This window comes from Delphinapterus leucas, chromosome X (assembly GCF_059928025.1).
Source record: "Delphinapterus leucas isolate spDelLeu-1000000601 "Yukka" chromosome X, BTC_Dleu_Yukka2, whole genome shotgun sequence".
NCBI lineage: Eukaryota > Metazoa > Chordata > Mammalia > Artiodactyla > Monodontidae > Delphinapterus > Delphinapterus leucas.
In genome coordinates, this window is record NC_143150.1 from 100975477 (window position 1) to 100999383 (window position 23907).

The 23907-nt window shown below is 37.0% G+C and overlaps 1 protein-coding gene across 1 annotated transcript in view; it reads right to left on the reverse strand.

The window, feature by feature from the left end:
* Nucleotides 1–23907, reverse strand: part of CFAP47 (cilia and flagella associated protein 47) — a 546463-nt gene that overhangs the window by 173133 nt on the left and 349423 nt on the right. Inside the window, 4 exon segments of the mRNA XM_089904937.1 lie at nt 585–626; nt 4121–4295; nt 10339–10565; nt 11315–11426. Coding sequence (XP_089761063.1) covers nt 585–626; nt 4121–4295; nt 10339–10565; nt 11315–11426 — 556 coding nt within the window.

Here is a 23907-nt window from a genome sequence, read left to right on the forward strand (position 1 = left end):
ATGAAAATTCTTTTAAATTTGAATTACCCTCTATAATCAACTGTATTAATGTTAGTTTTATTTGTAAACATACTCTATATAGGTGCCTCTCTATCAGTACTTATCCCATTGTATTACAAGAGCTACTTATCTATTAGTCCTTCAAAGGGACGAATACAGGAATTTTCATCATTTTGCCCAAAAGAATCAATGCAGAACAGTGTTGTTGAATGAACAGCTGAATAAATGAATGGCCTGAACGGACAATCCTAGCCAGGTTTATAGTGCACACAGCTTTATCCAGTTATCTCAAAAGCGATTAAAATGTTATGAAAATAAATTCTTCATTTAAAAATTTAATAGCACACAGAAAAGCTGGAGGTAATAAAGATTAAAAAAAAAGACAACAACTTAACCTGAAAGGTCTCAAACTGACAGCTGTTCAGTCAAACATGACCTCACACTTGTTTGTCTAGCTCAGGATTTTATTTTTATTTTTATTTTTGGAATTTGAATGTCTAGACAGGGCATTTACTCTTCAGTTTGTCATAGGCCCCATCATCCCTATTGCCATAGACCAGACCCAATTCATAAATCCTTGTTACCTGCTTGGCCATTTGGCATTTGAATCTGGGTTCTCAGATCTCCTAGGAAGGCAAAGTGAACAGATTACCCTGTACCTTATTATTTGCAATCACCTTTTCAGATTTAGAAAAACTTTATAGTTAACACAAAGCCATAGGAAGATAACAAATAAAAAGCCCTAGTAAAGAAATTATATTCCTACTATTATCCACCAACTAGGAAAAAAGTGAACAAAAAATGTAAATTACTTTTGAATACTTTACCCTACCAAAGTTGAATCAAGAACAAATAGATCATTTGAACAGACTGATCACAAAAGTGAAATAGAATCTATAATTTAAAAACTCCCTACAAACAAAAGTCTAGGACCAGATGGCTTCACAGGCAAATTATATCAAACACACAAATAACTTATACCAATCCTTCTCAAACTCTTCCAAAAAACTGAAGAGGAGGAAACAATCCCAAAGACATTCTATGAAACCACCATCACCCTGATACCAAAACCAGTCAAAGACACCACCAAAAAAGAAAATTACAGGCCAATACCTTTGGTGAATATAGATGTGAAAATTCTCAACAAAATGTTAGCAAACCAAATCCAACAAGACATAAAAAAGATCATACACCATAACCAATTGGGATTCATCCCAAGTTCACAAGGATGGTTCAACATTATGCAAATCAATCAATGTAATACATCACATTAACGAAAGAAAAAGACAAAAACCACATGATCCTCTCAACAGGTGTGGAAAAAGCATTTGACAAAATTCAACATCCATTCATGATAAAAACTCTTACCAAAGTATAGAGGGAACATATCTCAATATAATAAAAGCTATTTATGACAAACCCACAGCCAATATAATACACAATGGTGAAAAGCTGAAAGCCTTCTTGCTAAAATCTGGAACAAGAAAGGATGCCCACTCTCACCTCTTCTATTCACACAGTATTGGAAGCCACAGCAATCAGAAAAGAAAAAAAAAAAGAAAGGTATCCAAATTGGAAGGGAAAAGGTAAAACTGTCATTATATACAGATGATATGATACTATATATAGAAAACCCTGAAGATCCCACACAAAAAAACTACTAGAACTGATAAACAAATTCAGCAAGGCAGCAGGATACAAGATTAACATACAGAAATTGGTTGCATTGTTGGTGTAAACCAACAATGAAATATCAGAAAGGGAATGTAAAAAAACAATACCTTTTAAAATTGCACCCCCCAAAATAAAATACTTAGGAATAAACCTGACCAAGGAGGTGAAAGACTTATATGCTGAGAACTGTAAAACATTAATAAAGGAAATTGAAGACAACTCAAAAAAATGGAGAAGTATCCCATGCTCTTGGATTGGAAGAATTAATATTGTAAAAATGGACATACTGTCCAAAGCAATCTACAGATTTAATGCAATCCCTATCAAATTACCCATGACATTTTTCACAGAACTAGAACAAATAATCCTAAAACTCATATGGAACCATAAGTGACCCAGGATCACCAAAGCAATCATGAAGAAAAAGAACAAAGCAGGAGGCATAACCCTCCTGGACTTCAGACAATTCTACAAAGCTACAGTAATCAAAACAGCATGGTATTGGCACAAAAACAGACATACAGACCAATGGAACAGAATAGAGAACCCAGAAATAAACCCACACACCTACAGTCAATTAATCTTCGACAAAGTAGGCAAAAATATACAATGGAGAAAAGACAGTTTTTTCAGCAAGTGCTGTTGGGAAAGTTGGAGAGCCACATGTAAATCAATGAAGTTAGAACACACCTTCTCACCATACATGAAAATACTCAAAATTGTTTAAAGACCTAAATATAAGACATGACACCATAAAACTCCTAGAAGAGAACATAGGCAAAACATTCTCTGACATAAATCATACCAATGTTTTCTCAGGTCAGTCTCCCAAGGCAATAGAAATAAAAACAAAAATAAACAAATGGGACCTAATCAAACTTACAAGCTTTTGCACATCAAAGGAAACCATAAGCAAAATGAAAAGACAATCTACAGAATGGGAGGAAATATCTGCAAATGATGTGACTGACAAGGGCTTAATATCCAAAATATACAAATAGCACACACAATTCAACAACAAAAAAAACAAACAACCCTATCCAAAAATGGGCAGAAGACCTAAATAGACATTTCTCCAAAGAAGACATACAGATGGCCCACAGGCACATGAAAAGATGCTCAACATCGCTAATTATTAGAGAGATGCAAAACAAAACTACAATGAGGTACCACCTCATACCAGTCAGAATGCTCATCATTAAAAAGTCTACAAATAACAAATGCTGGAGAGGATGTGGACCAAAGGGAACCCTCTTACACTGTTGGTGGGAATGTAAGTTGGTGCAGCCACTGTGGAAAACATTATGGAGGTTCCTCAGAAAACTAAAAATAGAATTACCATATGATACAGTGATCCCACTCCTGGGCATATATCCAGACAAAAGTATAATTCAAAAAGATACATGCACCCAATGTTCATAGCAGCATTATTCACAATAGCCAAGACATGGAAACAACCTAAATGTCCATTGACAGATGAATGGATAAAGATGTGCAACATATATACAATGGAATACTGCTCAGCCATAAAAAAGAATGAAATAATGCCATTTGCAGCAACATGGATGCAATTAGAGATTATCATACGAAGTGAAGTAAGTCAGAAAGAGACAGACAAATACCATACGATATCACTTATTTGCGGAATCTAAAATATGACACAAATGAACCTATCTATGAAATAGAAACAGAATCACAGACATAGAGAACAGACTGGTGGTTGCCAACAGGGAGGCGGATGGGGGAGAAATGCAATGGGAAGTTGGGGTCAGCAGACGTAAGCTTTTATATATAGAATGGATAAACAACATGGTCCTACTGTATAGCACAGAGAACTATATTCAATATCCTATGAAAAACCATAATGGAAAAGAATATTAAAAAAACATACACATACACACAATCACATTGCTGTATAGCAGTAAGTAACACAAATACACAGAATAAAGGAGACCAAAAGTAGGTACTCAACTAAAAAAGGCCCTTGTCCAGATGAAAGATAAATTGCTCATAAATGGCTTTTTTCTCCTCTGATATGTTCTTGCCATCAATATCCCTCCTATCCTTTAGGGCCAGCCTAAGTCTCAACTCCAGGGCAACTTTGTAACCAAGTTCCCTGTGAAAGCAAGAGCTCACCTTCTTCAAAGAGCACTTATTGTCTTAATCAGATAACCACTCTTTACCAAAGACAGGTTGGCAAATTTCAGTAAATTTCAGTACCAGTATTTGGCACCCAAATTCAGTATGTAATTTAAATTACTATGATGTAGTACATTGGTTATTTATAATGTAAAGTACCATTCAACAATTGGTATTTATGTAGCTGGACTATCTCTTCAATTATATTACGAACATCCTATTAGTTAACATAATCTCTTCTTTGTATTTTAGTATTGCAGGTACCTGAGACAGTGCTAGATATTGCAGTGTACACATTATTGGTTACCTGTTTTTTCTGCAGATTTAATTCCTTGATATTGAATCAATTTAGCTTGAGTTTCCGGAATCCAAGGAATGCAGATTGTCTTGGGGATATCAAAATGTTCTGGAAGGCTCAGCTCTGTTTTGTATAAAATGGACTTTGGCTTCTTCAACTTTGAGATATTAAAGAGCATACAAATCTGCAAATAAATAGAAACTAAAATTGGAATGTAATCCTCTTACCCGTTGCCTCCAAAATAAACAAACAAAAAAGACAGCATTATGTACTTAGACTCCATATTTGGGTGAAAAAAATCCCTCAAGGGATTGAATTTGTTCATTTCTTTAGACATACTATTGTTTACTTGGTAGAGGACAACACTAACATGTTTCATAGACTCAAAAGAGTCATCCTTTATTGAGAGATGCTCAATGTCACCCGCTCTAATCCTTTCAGTGATGAGGAATTCATTGTCTCAGGAAGAAGTCATTCCACTAGTGAACAGTACTGAGAAAGCACTTCCCTCTGTGAGTCGAACCTGGTGTTCCTTAACATCTTCCCATCAGCTCTAGTTCTTATCAGCAGTACAGTTAGTCCCCTCTCTTTTGCTAATGACAATTTTGGGGGAAAAAATATGCATCTATAAAACTAGGTCCTATCCCTCCACAAACCTCCAAACATCCCTTTCAAATAGGTCTGATATTTTTAGTCCATTCAACCTTTACTTATATGATGTGGGTTACAACTTACCCCCATGCATATGCTTCTCTAGACACAATCTAGTTCAACACTGTCATTCCTAAAATGGGACCCTGAAGATAAACCCAGCTCCCTAAGTATGAACTAAGCAATGCAGAGCATAGAAGTAGGCAATCGTTTCGTTTTATCTGGACCTTCTACTGCTAAACACGTAGTAGAGCCTAAGGGTTAGACCAAGTCTTCTTGAAGCCAGACTGCCTGAATTTATACCCCAATTTTAAACAAGCCTGGCCAGGTTATTAACCAAAGCCACAAAGTCTTCATTTGGGAAACATGGGCAATAATAGTACACATTGCCTATCCCTGGTATATTTAAAGTATAAACAAATGCCAGGTCCTTGGAGCATATTTTAAGAGTTCAATAAATGCTGGCTGTCAGTATCATCACCATTGTTGTTCTTGTCATCAACATGATTGTAACCATGATATCATTACTCAGCAAAAATAAGCTTTAGTTCCTTTGGCAATTATCCCATTCACTAGTTCATTATCTATAAAATCCACAAGTTTTTTTTTTTTTTTTTCCTCACAAAGCCATATTTTCCACCTACTTTATTTCGGCAATTAAAATCATGTAAATGCAGAAAGGTAAATTAATTCATTTACCACTGTTTTGGCTTGGTTTATTTTTCTAGTTATCATGAAAAAATTATCTATTCATATAAGCAACTAGTTCTTTATCCCAAAGTGGATCATCTGCCTTCTATATCTGCAAGTCATTCAAAATAATATGCACGGGGCTTCCCTGGCGGCGCAGTGGTTAAAAATCCGCCTGCCAATGCAGGGGACACGGGTTCGAGCCCTGGTCGGGGATGATCCCACATGCCACGGAGCAACTAAGCCCGTGGGTTACAACTACTGAGCCTGCGCTCTAGAGCCCACGAGCTACAAATACTGAAGCCCGCGCGCCTAGAGCCTGTGCTCCGCAACAAGGGAAGCCACTGCAATGAGAAGCCCACGCAGTGCAACGAAGACCCAAGGCAGTCAAAAATAAATAAATAAATAAATTTATTAAAAAAAAAAAAAATATATATATATATATATGTACGGATACACACTCTCTTCTTGATCAAACTCTAGTCAGGCTCCTCCAAGCCATCTTCTCAACCAGGCCTCAACTTTAGCCTATAAAAAATGCAGATTCTCAGCACAAATGATTTTGTCTACCCCTTTCCCTCACACACACACACTAAGAGACTTGAACAAGCACTAACAACGTTTCTAACAGCTCAAGGCCATATCCCTAGGACGACTCCAGTCCCCCTTAAGGTCCCTATCTGGGAAAGTTCAATGCTGCAAGGATAATTTACTGTTTGTTCCAGTCAAAATCTGGTGATAGGTAGATGGGCTCCTGAACCCCTCCTAGAACAGTTACTTTAGAAAGCTTGCAATTATAACTCCCTTCTCTCTCCTTTTGAGATGTAAGTCTACCACCCAGAACTGTCTTCTTCTCATGGACCTCAGAGCCCTCCCTTTGAAATGCAAAAATTCAAGGAGATAATGCTCCCAGCCAGGTAGGTACTTAGTTCTAACTTGCATCACTACCTCCCTCCTGTCACAAAGATTCCAGAAGTTTGTTTCTCTTTATAAGCATCAATTAACAAGTCCAGATTGCTGTGACCAACTCCCTCCTGCTTCTTGTAAACTTCACGTCCCTGACACTTCTCAGGCCCCAGCTTATTCTCTCTCCTGAGTTCAGCTCATACTGGATCCTCCTCCCTGATGCAACAGTTACTGAATAAAGTCTATGCTTGTTTTAACTAGTGTCTGGCTTTGTTTATCTTTGACAGTGTCGACAGGTACTTATTTCACGATTTGAAGTGCACTTAAATTATTCAAATACAAAAACCTTTTCTCTACTCTACCGAATCCTCACCAAGGGGGATCTTTTAGATTTCCTTTTTAAAAATGTCAAATTTCAAAATTTCAATGAGTTTCCTCACCATTTATCCCAGAGTACAAAGCATGGCTTTTAAAACATAAAATTGAGGAAGTTAATAGAAAACATAAGGAAACTCCCTTGCAAGCTCTGAATCTTCCTACTACCAATGAGTATATCACTAGAGTTAGTTTATTAATGGCCAGGAGAATATGAATTCAATACATGAGCGCTAAGTGTAAAGTGCCAGCTATTCATGCTCCTGACAAAAGATCCTGTCTCTCAGAGTATATAAAGTAGATACATCATAATGCTATTACCTTATAAATATTTCAACAATTCAAATTGCACATGGCTGTATAATAAAAAATTAGACATGTCACTTTTCTTTGGTGGAAAAGTAATTACATTTATTCAATTAGATTTTGCTCTAAACAGATTTATTTCAAGGATAATTTTAGATTTTATTTGTTATATAGTTATTTTATGCTATAACAGAGAATTCTAGACTTTCATTTATTCCATTATACAATTTCATGGCAGTAAACTAAGAAATGAACATATGATCTGGAGGCTATGCAGGGCAAGGAAAAGAGTAATGGACTCTGGGAGGTAAAAACCTAGGCCCATTTCTAATCTGTCACAAATCAGTGGTGTCACCTTGGGCTACTATCTTACTATTTTGGGGTCTTGGTTAATAGGTCTGTAAAAGTAAGAGGTTGTACTATGTGTCTCTGAGTGTTCAGCATTATTTATTTTCCAGCTTTAAAATACAATAATGTCTCTACCCTGATCTAGGCTGTAATCTCTGCCCTGTCAGTGAGGGCAACTTAGGTCTTTTTATGCCTCAGTCATTCCACTTGTTTTGTATTACAAGTGTAATCCTATCTTCTCTCCACTTCTCCATGGGGTCATGGAAATAATTTGAAAAGTGTACATAAAAGTATTTGGGGAAAAAAAGGTGTCAAATACTACACAAGGAGAGAGAACTTTTAAAATCAATTCTGTTTACTGTTCTGCTGTATTAGCATTATTATATTTCAACAGTGCAGTGATAATTGCACTTGAAAAGAAAACTCTATGACTACATGTATATCAACAGAATAAGATGTGCCTATACGTTCTGATTTGGTGTAGCTGATTTTCTTAGACTGGCATATTCAACACTTCTGTAGTTATTTTTTGCATTTAGAGAGTTTTTGCCAAAATAAAAAAAAATTCATGATATTTGTAGACTTCAAAGAAAACTGTAATCTTCAAGTGAAAAAAACTTCTCATTTTAAATTTACAGACTGCTTAAAACATTTAAATTTTAAAGAAGTCAAGATTTAATCATAAATAATAATAATTATTACTATTTCCACCAACAATTTTGGAGAAGTGGAGACATACATATACCCATCCTGCAAAGGTGGGAGGGAAATAAGGATAAGTAAACAGCAAGATGACTCTGTGAAAAATCAGGCTATGAGGCAACCTGGATTGACATTAGCCTATACAACGAAGACTACAGGTTTAAAGTACCATTTGTTTGTCAGGTACATGTTCAATCCAATTAAACAATGACAGCACTTCTCATGCACAAGACACTGAGGGATAGACAAAAAAACACATGACAAAAGTTTTTAGATTTCTAGGAATTCACAATCTGATGGGGAAAATAGGTAAATTAAAAAAAATCATATACAAAACATAATTTGATAAATGCAATAAGAAACAAAAAGTGTGCTGGGTTCCAGGGCGAAAGTTAAAGAAGAGGGAGAAAGATAGAAACTACATACATGCATAAATAATAGAAAAGGGATCCACAGACAAAATCCATCTCCCTCAAGCATTTTTTCATTTACATAAAATTTTCGACAAGAGGTATGAATGAAGACAATTTAAAAGAAAAGAGAGAGAGAAAGAGAGAGAGAGAGAGCACTATAATAGGCATGAATTTTGAAAAAAGCCACCTATTGAACATTTTTATTGTAATAGTGCACTGAAAGTTGAACATAAACCTTCCCAAATGCGCTGCTCTATAGCAGAAGTAAGCATTTTGGTATGAGCTGAAGAGAGAGCCATTGGCTTCTTAGATGCACAGTGTGTACAGGTCAGTCTGGAGGATATCAGAGCCTTGGGCCTTGATATTTTTGACCTTATCAGAACTTAAAAATCCAGGTCATCCATAAAATAACAGCACAAATTGTTAGAAATTGGTGCTTAGACTATCTTCATTCTAGCATTATGACAAATAAAAAAATAAATCACCCCTACAATGCCAATGGTTTTGTTGTAACCTATGTAAATCAAGACTAACATTAAACAAGCAGGATTCTAAAAATTACTATTTATTCCTTCAGTGAACAAAGATTTAGTGACTACCTTTGGTACAGTGCACACTTTTCTAGGCACTGGTGGTATGAGAGTTAACTAAACAAATATCTTCTCACAAATTCCCTTGCTGGAGATAAAGAGTAAACACATAAATATACTACTCTCAGATGGTAAATGCTACCGACAGAGAAAACTGAAAGAAGTTTAGGGTTTGGAAAGTGGCTGGCGGAAGTAAGGGATTCTTTTAAAAATGCAAGCTGGTAAAGCAGAAGCTCAGCGGTAGCATTCCAGCAGACCTGAAGTAACTGAGGGACGCAGCCTCTCACGTCCAGAGAAAAGCAACAAAGGACAGACGTGCACAGGCCGCAGGGAGCAGGCCTTCTTCGGGCGCTGGAAGAACAGCAAGAAGGCCTGTACACAGGGAGGGACAGGAGTGAATGGGCTCCAGTGGAGATGCTGAGGTCAGGAAAGGGGATGGGCCTGACCAGGAGGGTCATGAAGACCACCGTAAAGATGTTGGTTTTCATTCTGACACAAGCTAGAAAAGCCAGGGGAGCAAAGGAGCAAAGTGTGCAGGTTTCCATTTTAGAAGAATCGCTTTTGTGGCTCTGTGGCGACTCGACTGTACCTTATTTCAATTATAAGATAGAGTTCAAGCTGTAATACAGTAGAGTCTACAGTAACAACAACAACAACAATGCCATACATCTAGAGAGCACTAATTATATACTAGGTACTACGTTAAGCATTTTATATAATTATCTCACTTAGTTTTCATTAATGACCATTATCTCCTTATTACAAATGTAAAAATCAAGGCGGGAGGAGTTTTAAGTTACCAGCTCACAGTCACATAGCTGGACAGTGTTAGAGTCTGGATTCTCAGCCTGGTAATCTGACCCCAGAAATGATCCTCTCTGGATGAACAACAGAATATCCTGGACAACTTGCAGAATATGTCCCCACTCACCCCCTTCCAGAGATTGATACTGAATTGTTCTGGTGGGGCCTGAGCACTGGGATCAGTTCTCCAGGGCATCCCAATGTAGAGGCAGAATTGAGAACTACTGTGAAATATCAACCATACTGTAATGCCTAAAATTACCTAGCAGAACAATTTGTTTCAGATTTATTATTTAATGAGGTAAAAAAGAAAAAAGCTACTGAACTGTCTTTCTAAGGAAAAGCAGCTTTCATCATTTTTATATGTAAAAACATTGTTATGATCTCTGTACATTTTTAAAGAGAGACTAATTTCAGCACATCCTCTGTCCTCCATTCCCACCTCGATCTTGGTCAGCCCCAGGAGGGCGATGGCCAAGCGGATGCTACTGCTCTCCAGAGTGCCTGTGATCAACCTTCTCTCATACTCTATCTTCGACATCTGCTGCTGTGCTGCAAAAGCCAAGGCCTTCTCCTTGGCTTCATTAGTCAGTGGCAATTTAAGGTCCACATCCAGGATTTGACGGAGCTTACATTTCAAATACAGAACTGGATCTTCCTTATTAAGCACTAGGGGAAGCAAAAACATTCATGATTCCAATGATCAGTTACACCCTTAACGTTGTTATCCAGGGTGGACTTGGGAGGTCTGAAATATAACACTGCAGTTATGGCCTTTATTAACCAGAGTAGAAAGAAATAGGCAACACATTTCTAGTAGTCCTAATTCAGTAATTCAAGAGTAAGTCTTCAGGAATTAAAGATATTTTTCTCTACAAAGAGTTCTAGTCAAGTGGTTCTTTCGTAGAAACATCATCAACTTGCTAAAAATTCAGTGGCCATTGTGCTCCTATCAGTGGTTAGAAGGTAGGAGGAACAGAAAGAAATGTAAAGAAAGACGCCTCTCAAAGACGGGCAAGAATTGCCATTTTCTTTCAGTAATAACCTTACACTTTAAACTAGGACACTGGGTAGAAGTACAGGTTATATTATAGTATATAGAATTTGACATTGTAGTTATTTCCAAGTTACTTGGAAAATGGAAAATTTTGCTGAGTAAATATTTTGAATGCCAAATTATAATATTTACCTGAAGACTAAAAGAAATAAAGATTTAAAAAAGAATCACCATCGACATTTTCTTAATTGTTAAAATGGTACTCTATTCCATGTATGCTGACATAATAAAGTTAAAAGGGAGCCTTCAGAAATGTAATCATATATTGGAAAAATGTGCTGTGAGGGTGCTTAGGTGACTATATGAGGAATGGTACCATCCTTCAACATTAGAAATGAAATAAAATGCACAGATACTCTACCTTCTTCTGGAGAACTGCTATGGTCAAGCGGAGTTGAAGAATCCATTGGAAAGAATCTGGAAGGCAAGGGGATCATACTTCTTCCTGCCAAAACATATATTAATTCTCCAATCTAAAACACAATAATATTAAATTTTAAAAGTTCAGAAAAAGATTAGGATAAATCTTTCACCTATGAGAAAAATCTTTGTACTATAAAAACATGTATAGTGCATTACTAAGCAACATAGGCCCTAAATGGGTGGAGAAAGGTAAGGATGAAATACAGCCTACCATAGTATGAGGGAAACTTTGCATGCAACTAGAACAGAGATGGATTGAGAAGGTCTCAGGGCGGCACTGACAGCAGTTGATCGTTATAGGTACAAATATCCTTGGAAGACTGTTAGCTTAAAACAAATGAATTCAAGCAAATGAGAAAATTTTTTCCTCCATTCTGTGATTTATTGTTGGAAGGGAGTGACATCATTTTTGCAGGGTGTCTGGATCCCTAAGAGTCTATATTTTAAAGTGGGGGGTTTCAAAATGTGCATGTGAGGGTCTGAAGATCTTTTAGAATAAGTGATTAGGCAAGAAGTACAAAAGACTAAACAGCATGAAAATAAAAGTGGGAACAATGCAAGGGCAACAACATGATATAGGGAAAGACCAACAGAGGTGGACAAGCCTGGTTTTAATTCTGGCACTGGCACTTACCACCTACTAATAAGCCTCAGGCAAGTTTACTGAATCTCTGAGTTCCAGTTTCTTCCTCTATAAAATGGGATGAACAACACTTTTATGTTATGAACCCAGAGATTAAATGAAAAAGGAGAGGGAGAAAGTCTCAAAAGACACATCATACAATCACAATGGATAAATATCATCTAGATCTTGATTCTTCAGTGCAGCAGACTATGCTATCCCAAAACATGACTGTAGGAGTTCAGGATGTGCCACAACAAAATATGCTGCTTTGGTATATTGATTCTTTTGAGCTGTAGGCACCTGAAAAACAGGGAGAGCTTTCTATGAACTTCCCTTATCTGCCTAAGACAGATACTCCAAAAGGAACTCGATTGTTGTAAATCCCCTCCCTGAGAGTTTCATCAACTAGGGAATATTGACTCTTGTCACACGAAGAGACTAGAAGTTGACACCACAACCAAACGTTGTCACAAACTATCATATCTTTCATCTACTCTTCTAAGAGTAGTCTTCTAAGGGCCTATTCATTTTTCCCAAAAATCATTTACTCTCCTCTAAGTGGCTGACATCCCTCCCTCCCCTTTCCTTATTAAGATGGTATTTAAGCCTGAATTCTAAGCCACCTCAAGGAATTAACTCCTTTTTCCTTGGGTATCTCCCATGTATATATGAGGTATACATGTTAATACACTTCTGTTTTTCTCTTGTTAATCTGTCTTTTATTACAGGGGTCTTAGTCAAGAAGAACTCAGAGGAGTAGAGGGAAGATTATTTTTCCTCCCCTGTATTTCAAACAAAGAAACTTAAAATGAAATGATAAAAACAAACAAACAAACATAAAAACAATAATGAGACAATCAGGGAAATACGAAGAATGCCTTGATTTTTGATGCTATTTAAAAAAATACGATATTTTTAGTAGTAATGGTATCATGGTTATGTCAAAAAAACAAAACAAAACAAAAAACAAACCCAGAGTCTTTTTGTTGTAGAGACACTTCCTGAATTATTTGTGGACAAAATGATGTGATGACTGGGATTTGCTTCATGAAACTTGCTTGGCAATGCACTGTTGAAACTGAGCAAAGGATACAGGGGGTGATATACTACAGTTTTATTTCTACAATTCTGTGTATTTTATATGTTCCATAATACAGTCTTTTCTTTGTTTCTTTTTCTTTTTTTTAAATTGAGGTATATTTGCTTTACAATATTAAGTTTCAGGTGTACAACACAGTGATTCACAATTTTTAAAGGTTATACTCCATTTATAATTATTATAAAATATTGGCTCTAGTCCTTGTGTAGTACAATATATCCTTGTAGCTTATTTATTTTATACATAGTAGTTTGTGCCTCTTAATTGCCTACCCCTATATTGCCCCTTCCCCTTCTCTCTTCCCACTGGTAACCACTAGTTTGCTCTTTGTATCTGTAAGTCTGTTTCTTTTTGTTCTATTCATTCATTTGTTGTATTTTTTAGATTCCACATACAAGTGATATCATACAGTATTTATCTTTCTCTGTCTGAAAGCCTTTTTTTTAATGCTGATATTTTAAGAAGTAGAATGATAGTAAAGATGTGGTGAGGACTACAGGAGATCATGCAACAACTGTTGCCATTTCACTTGTTATCTAAGATATTACAATTTTTTGGTATATTTTTATCATGTGATTAGTTTACTTTTATATAATTTACATATACATTGCTTGTTCAAACACAACTTTAGAATAATCTCTAACCCTTTGCCTGGCACGTACCAGGCACTTAAGAGATCCATTTAAATAGAGTGAGAGCAGGCTTCCCAAATTTCACGTGCATGTCAATCACGTGAGGGTTTAAAATAAAAATTAAATTAAGAAAAAACCAAAAAAAAGATCTAGGGTGGAGCCAAGACTTGAGAGGATGAGTGAAAACATGGACTGACAAATTTAGGTTTAAGCCACACAGTGGATAATCTTGTACCAGAATGGGCTTGTGACAGGCATGCAACTAACTACCAGGCAAGCAAAAGGAAACCTAACTTCGAAGCTGAGATTGTAACTAGTTTGAACTGTTGCACAGTCTTAAAATAATCTCAACTGTATGTTTGAGAGACTATTCCAAAGATATCTTTGAACAAGCAATACACACATAAATTATATAAAAGTAAACTGATCACATAATAAAAATATACCAAAATGTTATAAATATCTTTGATAACAAGTGAAGTAAAAATCTGGAAACAATATAAGAATGAACAATTTCTGATTGTGAGGACAATTTATTTACAGCTTCATTATCCCTCCCCAAATGAGATTTGTTTATAATAAAATTAATTTTGTCTTCTACTTTCACGATAATGTTCAATACAATTTTATTAATTACAATCCACAATTATCTTTAGTTCCTGCTGAAAAATGGAATATGGAAAACTTTGAATGTTTTAAATTGCTTAGCATTTAAATCTGTGCACTCCTAGTAATAAATAGTATGTTATATATAATTTTCATAGAGTAATTTTTACTAAGCAGCCATGTACTTTTCAAACATAAATGCAAGCTAGCAATCTGAAATGTGTTTACTGTGTATGTGTGTGTTTTACTACATACAACTGAATGATTGATACTAACGTTATAAAATTTTCAGATCCCGCAAGCTGCACAGTGCGGCCAAAAAAATTTTTTCTCAATGATAATTGGAGTGCAAATGTATCAGTTCACCAGAGACTGGAGAAAACAATATGTTAATATTTTACTTTTAATTTTTTTCTCATGTTTATTTTTATCTAAAAATCAGTTGTTTTACCCAAAGTGTAGTTGACAGAAGACATTTTCACACGTTGAGGTATGGGGAAATCATTCTGGCTTATATATGATTTGGCTCAAACTTTATGCTAACTAGAATAGCCTGTCTTATGGCCTGTGAAACACGAATTTTACATCTGCCTTAACCACTAAAGAAAAGAATAAAAATCATTGGAGTAATCGTGGTTCAGGCATTCAAAATGGATGCGGGTGGCTATTACAGATGTAGTTTCAGACACATTCCTGCATCACTGAGAAACTGACCTTTCTGAATGTTTCAAACTTAAGGACACCACTAGCCATTCTCAAAACAATACCTGCTAGCAGCTGCCAGCTGCAACCTTATGATCTCAAGGTCTCCTCTTGTAACCGTGAAAACACTTCAGAGTCCAACAAATCCTTGCTTAACAAGATCCTTACTTCTTGCCAGCTCCAATCCTAATTCTTGACAATCAACTTATGTAACTTTTTGATTTTTGCCTATATTAGCCTCCCACATTTTGTACTATGGGAGAACACAATTCAAGTGCCTCTTGAATCTGTGTCCCAGGCTACAGTCCCCAGTTTAGCTCAAATAAAACTCTTTTCCTTTCCTATTATAGATTGTTAATTGATGATTTGTGTCGACAGAGTCTTCGTAAGAAATTAGACTTGGTGAGTATAGAATTATAATAATTGCTTTTTTTTTTTACTCGGTACACGGGACTCCCACTGTTGTGGCCTCTCTCGCTGTGGAGCACAGGCTCCGGATGCACAGGCTCAGCGGCCATGGCTCACCAGCCCAGTCGTTCCGCAGCATGTGGGATCTTCGCGGACCGGGGCACGAACCCACGTCCCCTGCATTGGCATGCAGATTCTCAACCACTGCGCCACCGGGGAAGCCCATAATTGCATTTTTTGTAATGTGTACCTGAATGAAACCAGATCTATATAGCTTGTCTACTCCATAAAAATGAATACCAATTCACAGGATTTAATACAAAAGGAGTAAACTGTTATTTTCCAGAATATTTTTCTAAAATGTAAATTATAAACAGCTTCCTTGCCACTGATTAGCCACTTGAAAGGTCAGTTACTAAGACTCCATTCAATTCAGCTCTACATCTTAAACAGACAATATGTTATCATTTCTCAAAACAGTATGTCTAACTTGTTCACTTTCAAAGTTCTTTTTTATTAAAAAGAAACAATTTGATTGAACATAATGCCTGTTCCAGCAAATTATTTAGGGAAGTCATTTGTAGTATCACTTAATTATTTCCCTCCACTTTTCTTGAAATAAAATCAGACCAGGAAAGAATACAAATGCAATAAAGAACTCTTTTAAAGTGGAGATGCACTTTTCATTTCAAGTCTAGAGGCAGAGACAAGGATACTGACAGTATGCGTCAGTACCTATTATCCGATGCATAATAGGTACTTGTCAATGTGAGCTATTCTAAGAGTCACCTACTAAATTTCCTTTCTGCTCTTAATTTCATATTTTACAGTCGGCAGGTTTACTTGAATTTATATTTTCCAGAAAGATGCCAATGCCCATTGTCAACTGTAAGAAAGCCTCACAAAAGATATTTTGTTCTTCCTGTGTATCTAGTTAAATGAAGTCCTCAAACAATAAAGTTCATGCAACTTTAACACCCCACTTACACCAATGGACAGATCATCCAAAATGAAAATAAATAAGGAAACACAAGCTTTAAGTGATACATTAACCAAGACGGACTTAATTGATATTTATAGGACATTCCATCCAAAAACAACAGAATACACATTTTTCTCTAGTGCTCATGGAACATTCTCCAGGATAGATCATATCTTGGATCACAAATCAAGCCTTGGTAAACTTAAAAAATCGAAATTGTATCAAGTATCTTTTCCGACCACAACACTATGAGACTAGATATCAATTACAGGAAAAGATCTGTAAAAAATACAAACACAGGGAGGCTAAACAATACACTACTTAATAACGAAGTGATCACTGAAGAAATCAAAGAGGAATTTAAAAAGTACCTAGAAACAAATGACAATGGAGACACAACGACCCAAAATCTATGGAATGGAGCAAAAGCAGTTCTAAGAGGGAAGTTTATAGCAATACAATCCTACCTTAAGAAACAGGAAACATCTCGAATAAACAACCTAACCTTGCCCCTAAAGCAATTAGAGAAAGAAGAACAAAAAAACCCCAAAGTCAGCAGAAGGAAAGAAATCATAAAAATCAGATCAGAAATAAATGAAAAAGAAATGAAGGAAACGATAGCAAAGATCAATAAAACTAAAAGTTGGTTCCTTGAGAAGATAAACAAAATTGATAAACCATTAGCCAGACTCATCAGGAGAAAAAGGGAGAAGACTCAAATCAATAGAATTAGAAATGAAAAAGGAGAAGTAACAACCGACACTGCAGAAACACAAGAGATCATGAGAGATCACTACAAGCAACTCTATGCCAATAAGATGGACAAACTGGAAGAAATGGACAAATTCTTAGAAATGCACAACCTGCCAAGACTTAATCAGGAAGAAATAGAAAATATGAACAGACCAATCAGAAGCACTGAAATTGAAACTGTGATTAAAAATCTTCCAACAAACAAAAGCCCAGGACCAGATGGCTTCACAGGTGAATTGTATCAAACATTTAGAGAACAGCTAACAGCTATCCTTCTCAAACTCTTCCAAAATATAGCAGAGGGAGGAACACTCCCAAACTCATTCTACGAGGCCACCATCACTCTGATACCAAAACCAGACAAGGATGTCACAAAGAAAGAAAACTATAGGCCAGTATCACTGACGAACATAGATGCAAAAATCCTCAACAAAATACCAGCAAACAGAATCCAACAGCACATTAAATGGATCATACACCATGATCAAGTGGGGTTTATTCCAGGCATGCAAGGATTCTTCAACATATGCAAATCAGGGCTTCCCTGGTGGCGCAGTGGTTGAGAGTCTGCCTGTTGATGCAAGGGACATGGGTTCGTGCCCTGGTCCGGGAAGATCCCACATGCCGCGGAGTGGCTGGGCCCATGAGCCATGGCCACTGAGCCTGCACGTCCGGAGCCTGTGCTCTGCAACGGGAGAGGCCACAACAGTGAGAGGCCCCATGTACCACAAAAAAAAAAAAACCCAAAAAACGCAAATCAATCAACGTGATATACCGTATTAACAAACTGAAGGAGAAAAACCATATGATCATCTCAGTAGATGCAGAGAAAGCTTTCGACAAAATTCAACACCCATTTATGATAAAAACCATGCAGAAAGTACGCACAGAGGGAACTTTCCTCAACATATTAAAGGCCATATATGACAAACCCACAACCAACATTGTCCTCAATGGTGAAAAACTGAAAGCATTTCCACTAAGATCAGGAACAAGACAAGGTTGCCCACTCTCACCACTCTTATTCAACATAGTTTTGGAAGTTTCAGCCACAGCAATCAGAGAAGAAAAGGAAATAAAAGGAATCCAAATCAGAAAAGAAGAAGTAAAGCTGTCCCTGTTGGCAGATGACATGATACTATACATGGAGAATTCTAAAGATGCTACCAGAAAACTGCTACAGCTAATCAATGAATTTGGTAAGGTGAAAGGATACAAAATTAATGCACAGAAATCTCTGGCATTTGTATACACTAATGATGAAAAATCTGAAAGTGAAATCAAGAAAACACTCCCATTTACCATTGCAACAAAAAGAATAAAATATCTAGGAATAAACCTACCTAAGGACACAAAAGACCTGTAGGCAGAAAATTATAAGACACTGATGAAAGAAATTAAAGATGATACAAATAGATGGAAAGATATACCATGTTCTTGGATTGGAAGAATCAACATTGTGAAAATGACTCTACTACCCAAAGCAATCTACAGATTCAATGCAATCGCTATCAAACTACCACGGGCATTTTAAACAGAACTAGAACAAAAAATTTCCCAATTTGTATGGAAACACAAAACACCCCGAATAGCCAAAGCAATCTTGAGAACGAAAAATGGAGCTGGAGGAATCAGGCTCCCTGACTTCAGACTATACTACAAGGCTACAGTAATCAGGACAGTATGGTACTGGCACAAAAACAGAAAGATAGATCAATGGAACAGGATAGAAAGCCCAGAGATAAAGCCACGCCCATATGGTCACCTTATCTTTGATAAAGGAGGCAGGAATGTACACTGGAGAAAGGACAGCCTCTTCAATAAGCGGTGCTGGGAAATCTGGACAGGTACATGTGAAAGTATGAGATTAGATCACTCCCTAACACCAAACACAAAAATAAGCTCAAAATGGATTAAAGACCTAAATGTAAGGCCAGAAACTATCAAATTCTTAGAGGAAAACATAGGCAGGACACTCTATGACATAAATCACAGCAGGATCCTTTTTGACCCACCTCCTAGAGAAATGGAAATAAAAACAAAAATAAACAAATGGGACCTAATGAAACTTCAAAGCTTTTGCACAGCAAAGGAAACCATAAATAAGACCAAAAGACAACCCTCAGAATGGGAGAAAATATTTGCAAATGAAGCAACTGACAAAGGATTAATCTCCAAAATTAATAAGCATCTCATGCAGCTTAATAACAAAAAAACAAACAACCCGCTCCAAAAATGGGCAGAAGACCTAAATAGACATTTCTCCAAAGAAGATATACAGACTGCCAACAAACACATGAAAGAATGCTCAACATCACTAATCATTAGAGAAATGCAAATCAAAACTACAATGAGATATCATCTCACACCAGTCAGAATGGCCATCATCAAAAAATCTAGAAACAATAAATGCTGGAGAGGGTGTGGAGAAAAGGGAACACTCTTGCACTGTTGGTGGGAATGTAAATTGATACAGCCACCGTGGAGAACAGTATGGGGGTTCCTTAAAAAACTACAAATAGAACTACCATATGACCCAGAAATCCCACTACTGGGCATATACCCTGAGAAAACCATAATTCAAAAAGAGTCATGTACCAAAATGTTCATTGCAGCTCTATATGCAGTAGCCCGGAGATGGAAACAACCTAAGTGTCCATCATCAGATGAATGGATAAAGAAGATGTGGCACATATATACAATGGAATATTACTCAGCCATAAAAAGAAACAAAATTGAGCTATTTGTAATGAGGTGGATAGACCTAGAGTCTGTCATACAGAGTGAAGTAAGTCAGAAAGAGAGAGACAAATACCGTATGCTAACACATATGTATGGAATTTAAGAAAAAAAATGTCATGAAGAACCTTGGGGTAAGACAGGAATAAAGACACAGACCTACTAGAGAATGGACTTGAGGATATGGGGAGGGGGAAGGGTAAGCTATGACAAAGCGAGAGAGAGGCATGGACATATATACACTACCAAACGTAAGGTAGATAGCTAGTGGGAAGCAGCCCCATAGCACAGGGAGATCAGGTCGGTGCTTTGAGATCGCCTGGAGGGGTGGGATAGGGAGGGTGGGAGGGAGGGAGATGCAAGAGGGAAGAGATATGGGAACATATGTATATATATAACTGATTCATCTTGTTGTAAAGCAGAAACTAACACACCATTGTAAAGCAATTATACTCCAATAAAGATGTTAAAAAAAATACTACTTTTCATAGAATGATGGAGGTTGAAGATTCAGTGAGGGTGAGAAGAAGGCATATGAAAAGATTTATTTGCCTGCACTAAAAATTTCAACTTTTTAAACACAGTTTTAACACACTGTTAATTGCATGCCCGAGAGATTATTCCACAGACATTTTGAGGAGGCAACATATATTTAAATGGCATAAAATACGAAATGATTGATAAAAACACATGGTATATTGTAGGAAAACATCTCTCAAGTAAACAGGAAGCTGGGCCTAGACTCTAGAAGCTACTGTGGCAATGAGATTAACAATCTCTCTTTGCCTTTATCACCATATTTTTCAGAAGTTTCTATTCAAATTTTTTGCCACCAATTTGCTCTGCAAGTATTGATAAATGAAAATTTGCTTTCCCTTCAAGTGTGAACATCACTGAAACTGCCATTAAGATTGATCTTTATAACAATATTCTTCACAGTTCTCTCTTGTCCCCTCTTCTTTCCCCCAATTCCGACATCATCACCTCTTCTTTCCCCATTGCTTCTCACATCCTTTTCTTTATTTGATTGCTGGTAAGTGAAAAGCAGAGGGCAGTAAAAAATGGAGGTGTGTGGAGTAGTGTAATAGACTGCAGGAGTCTCCTAGCCAGTCTCTCGGTCTCCAGTTTCTGTCTCCAACTCTTAATTTACTCTCTGTTTTGGCTCCAGAGATGCTTTCTAAAACAAAATGAAATCAGATCACGCCTATGCTCAAAACTTTCTATTGGGTTCCCGCTTTCAATAATAATAATAATATTACTAAATTAAGTTATTCAACTTAAAATTCACTGTGCTCCTCATTATCAGTCTGACTTACCCATCCAATCCATTTTCTGTCATTTCCAACATTCCATGCTCAGAATTGGCAATTCAAGTATTCATGAAATTTCATGCTTAGTTCTTTTACCTAATGTTCTTAGAATCTTCTCCTGAGCACACTTCTCTCCCCAAACTCTGTTTATTGGCAAATTTCTACTCACCCTTCTTAACCAAACACCTCAATTAATCAATTATCCCTGCCTCTGCTATGCATTCTTCCCTCTATTCTAGAAATGGTCACAATCTATATTATAGAAATGGGTGGACATGTTCCAGGACACCACGCACACAAGAAAAGAGTATATCTTGAAAGGGGCATCTTGTTGAGGGCAAGGTCGTCCCAGCATAAGGTTGCATCCATCGAAGGAAGGAATGCGTTTTTCCAATTCTCATGAATGTGCCATATGTTCAGCAAGCATTTTTTGTAAACCTGGAGGGAGCACCTACTTCAAATTAACACAAAGTTTCTGTGTGAGCTGGGCCAGCCTTGTGCAAGTTTGTTTTCTCCACTGGAATGTAAGTCCCTTGAGTTGTGTTCTTGCCTTTTCTGTGTGTTCACTCTCTCCATACCTAGAAAATTGGCTTTATACAGTTGGTGAATTAAACTGTGTTGGGCGGAGTGAACTGAATGATAAAACGAAATTACTGAAAAAATAGCTTGAGGGTGTCATATTTTAACTTACAATAAGGGTGTCAAATTTTAACTTACAATAAGCCATACTCCATATTCTACAGTTTCCTTCAAGAAGGAGAGGGTTCCAAACCTGCAACTATCAGATAAATAAGTTCGAGAGATCTAATGCATAGCACAGTAATTATAGTCAAAATTAGTATTTTATAAACTTCAAAGTTGCTAAGACACTAGATCTTAGTTGTTCTCAACACAAAAAGAAACAATAATTGTGTGATGTAATAAAGGCATTAGCTAACGTGACTGTGGTAATCATATTGCCATATAGAAATGTATCAAACCAACATGGTGTACACCTCAAAATTATAGAATGTTATCTGTCAATTATATCTCAGTAAAAACAAAAGGATGAGAGGGTCGATAAAGTTAACATGGATTTGGGAAAATAGTAATTACTGTTTCCTCATATTTTAGATGTCATTTGAAGTGCAGTCCGCTGGAGCTAATATACTGGTACCCCAGAGATATGCAGAATCTTTACAGACTAATTGGTTGTATCATTGATAAGGAGCCCAGAGGAGACCCCCCCAAAATAAATAACTACCATTGGGTACAAAATTCTCATTTTCAGATTTTCTTCTCATAGTTTGCTTGAAAAAGGCTGCAGTGCTTATTGTATGCTGATGGTTTCACAGTAACAGGGGTAAGGAAGGTAGGTGAAGCAGGAGAAGGCCTTGCAGTGTGGAGGGGCTCAAGCTATGCATATATTTGAGAACATTCACCACATTGGTGAAAACTTCAAAGTTCACCTAACCTGCCACCATACTGCCAGCAGGCATCCTGTGGTTAATAAATGTTTCAAAGTGTTTATGAGCCAGACGGGATTTCATCTCTCTGTTTCCCAGGGAACAAATCAGGGGTATGGCCTGTGGGAAGGAGTGTAGTTACCAATAGAAAAAAAAAAAAAATGCAGTTGTAACAAATCGAAAGAAAAATCAAAGGGCGAATGAAATATGGCTTGCTGTTAAAAATCATGGAAAATAAAAGAAACCGCCCGCAAATAATACTCGGTCCCTCCAGCTATAAAAATAACTTTCATAAAACTGAAGTTAGTTTGCCTAAATGTTAAATTATACAAAGATTTTAGCATAATATAATTTAAGGTTTTTACCTTGACAGTCTGTAAAATTATGCAAAAATCAGTATTATTTAAGTCTGCATCTTAAATTATGATTGAAAAAGTTGCACACTGATTGCAGAATAGTTACAAATATACATAACAGAGACTGCCAGCTTAATCTCTGCATCAGCAGAGACAGAGAGACTGAGGGAGAATGAGACGAGTGACAGTGCAAAAAGTCACGCGAGGGGTTCCACTTATTTACACAAATCTAAGGGAGATGGACAGAGTGACATACTATATATATATATATATATATACACACACATTTTTATTTATTTAATTTTTTGCGATACGCGGGCCTCTCACTGTTGTGGCCTCTCCCTTTGCGGAGCACAGGCTCCGGACGTGCAGGCTCAGCGGCCATGGCTCACGGGTCCAGCCGCTCCGCATCATGTGGGATCTTCCCGGACCGCGGCACGAACCCGTGTCCCCCACATTGGCAGGCGGACTCTCAACCACTGCGCCACCAGGAAAGCCCCATACAATATATTTAACAACTGGTATGGCACGGCCTTAGACTAAATTGTTGTAAACCATAAATCAACAAGAAGACCTTGTGGGGTCTTCTACCAGGCAGTGGGCACCCTCGCCCTCTCAACTCTTGATTTGACCTGGCAAGGCTGGAGCTCTCTTTGGTGTGGAACAGGACCAATCTGCATTGCATAAGTTGCTCAGGGATGCTGACTCCCATTTACTCAAGTCAGCAAGATATGGACTTTGGTTTCTATTTGTTTTGGCCAAATTCTGTAGACAAAAAAAGGACAATGTAGGACTAGAAGATAAATCTACTGGGGGGGGGAGAAGGAGTCTGGTGTGGTTCAATAAAAAGGCTCATGTGTTGATGGAAAAGGGC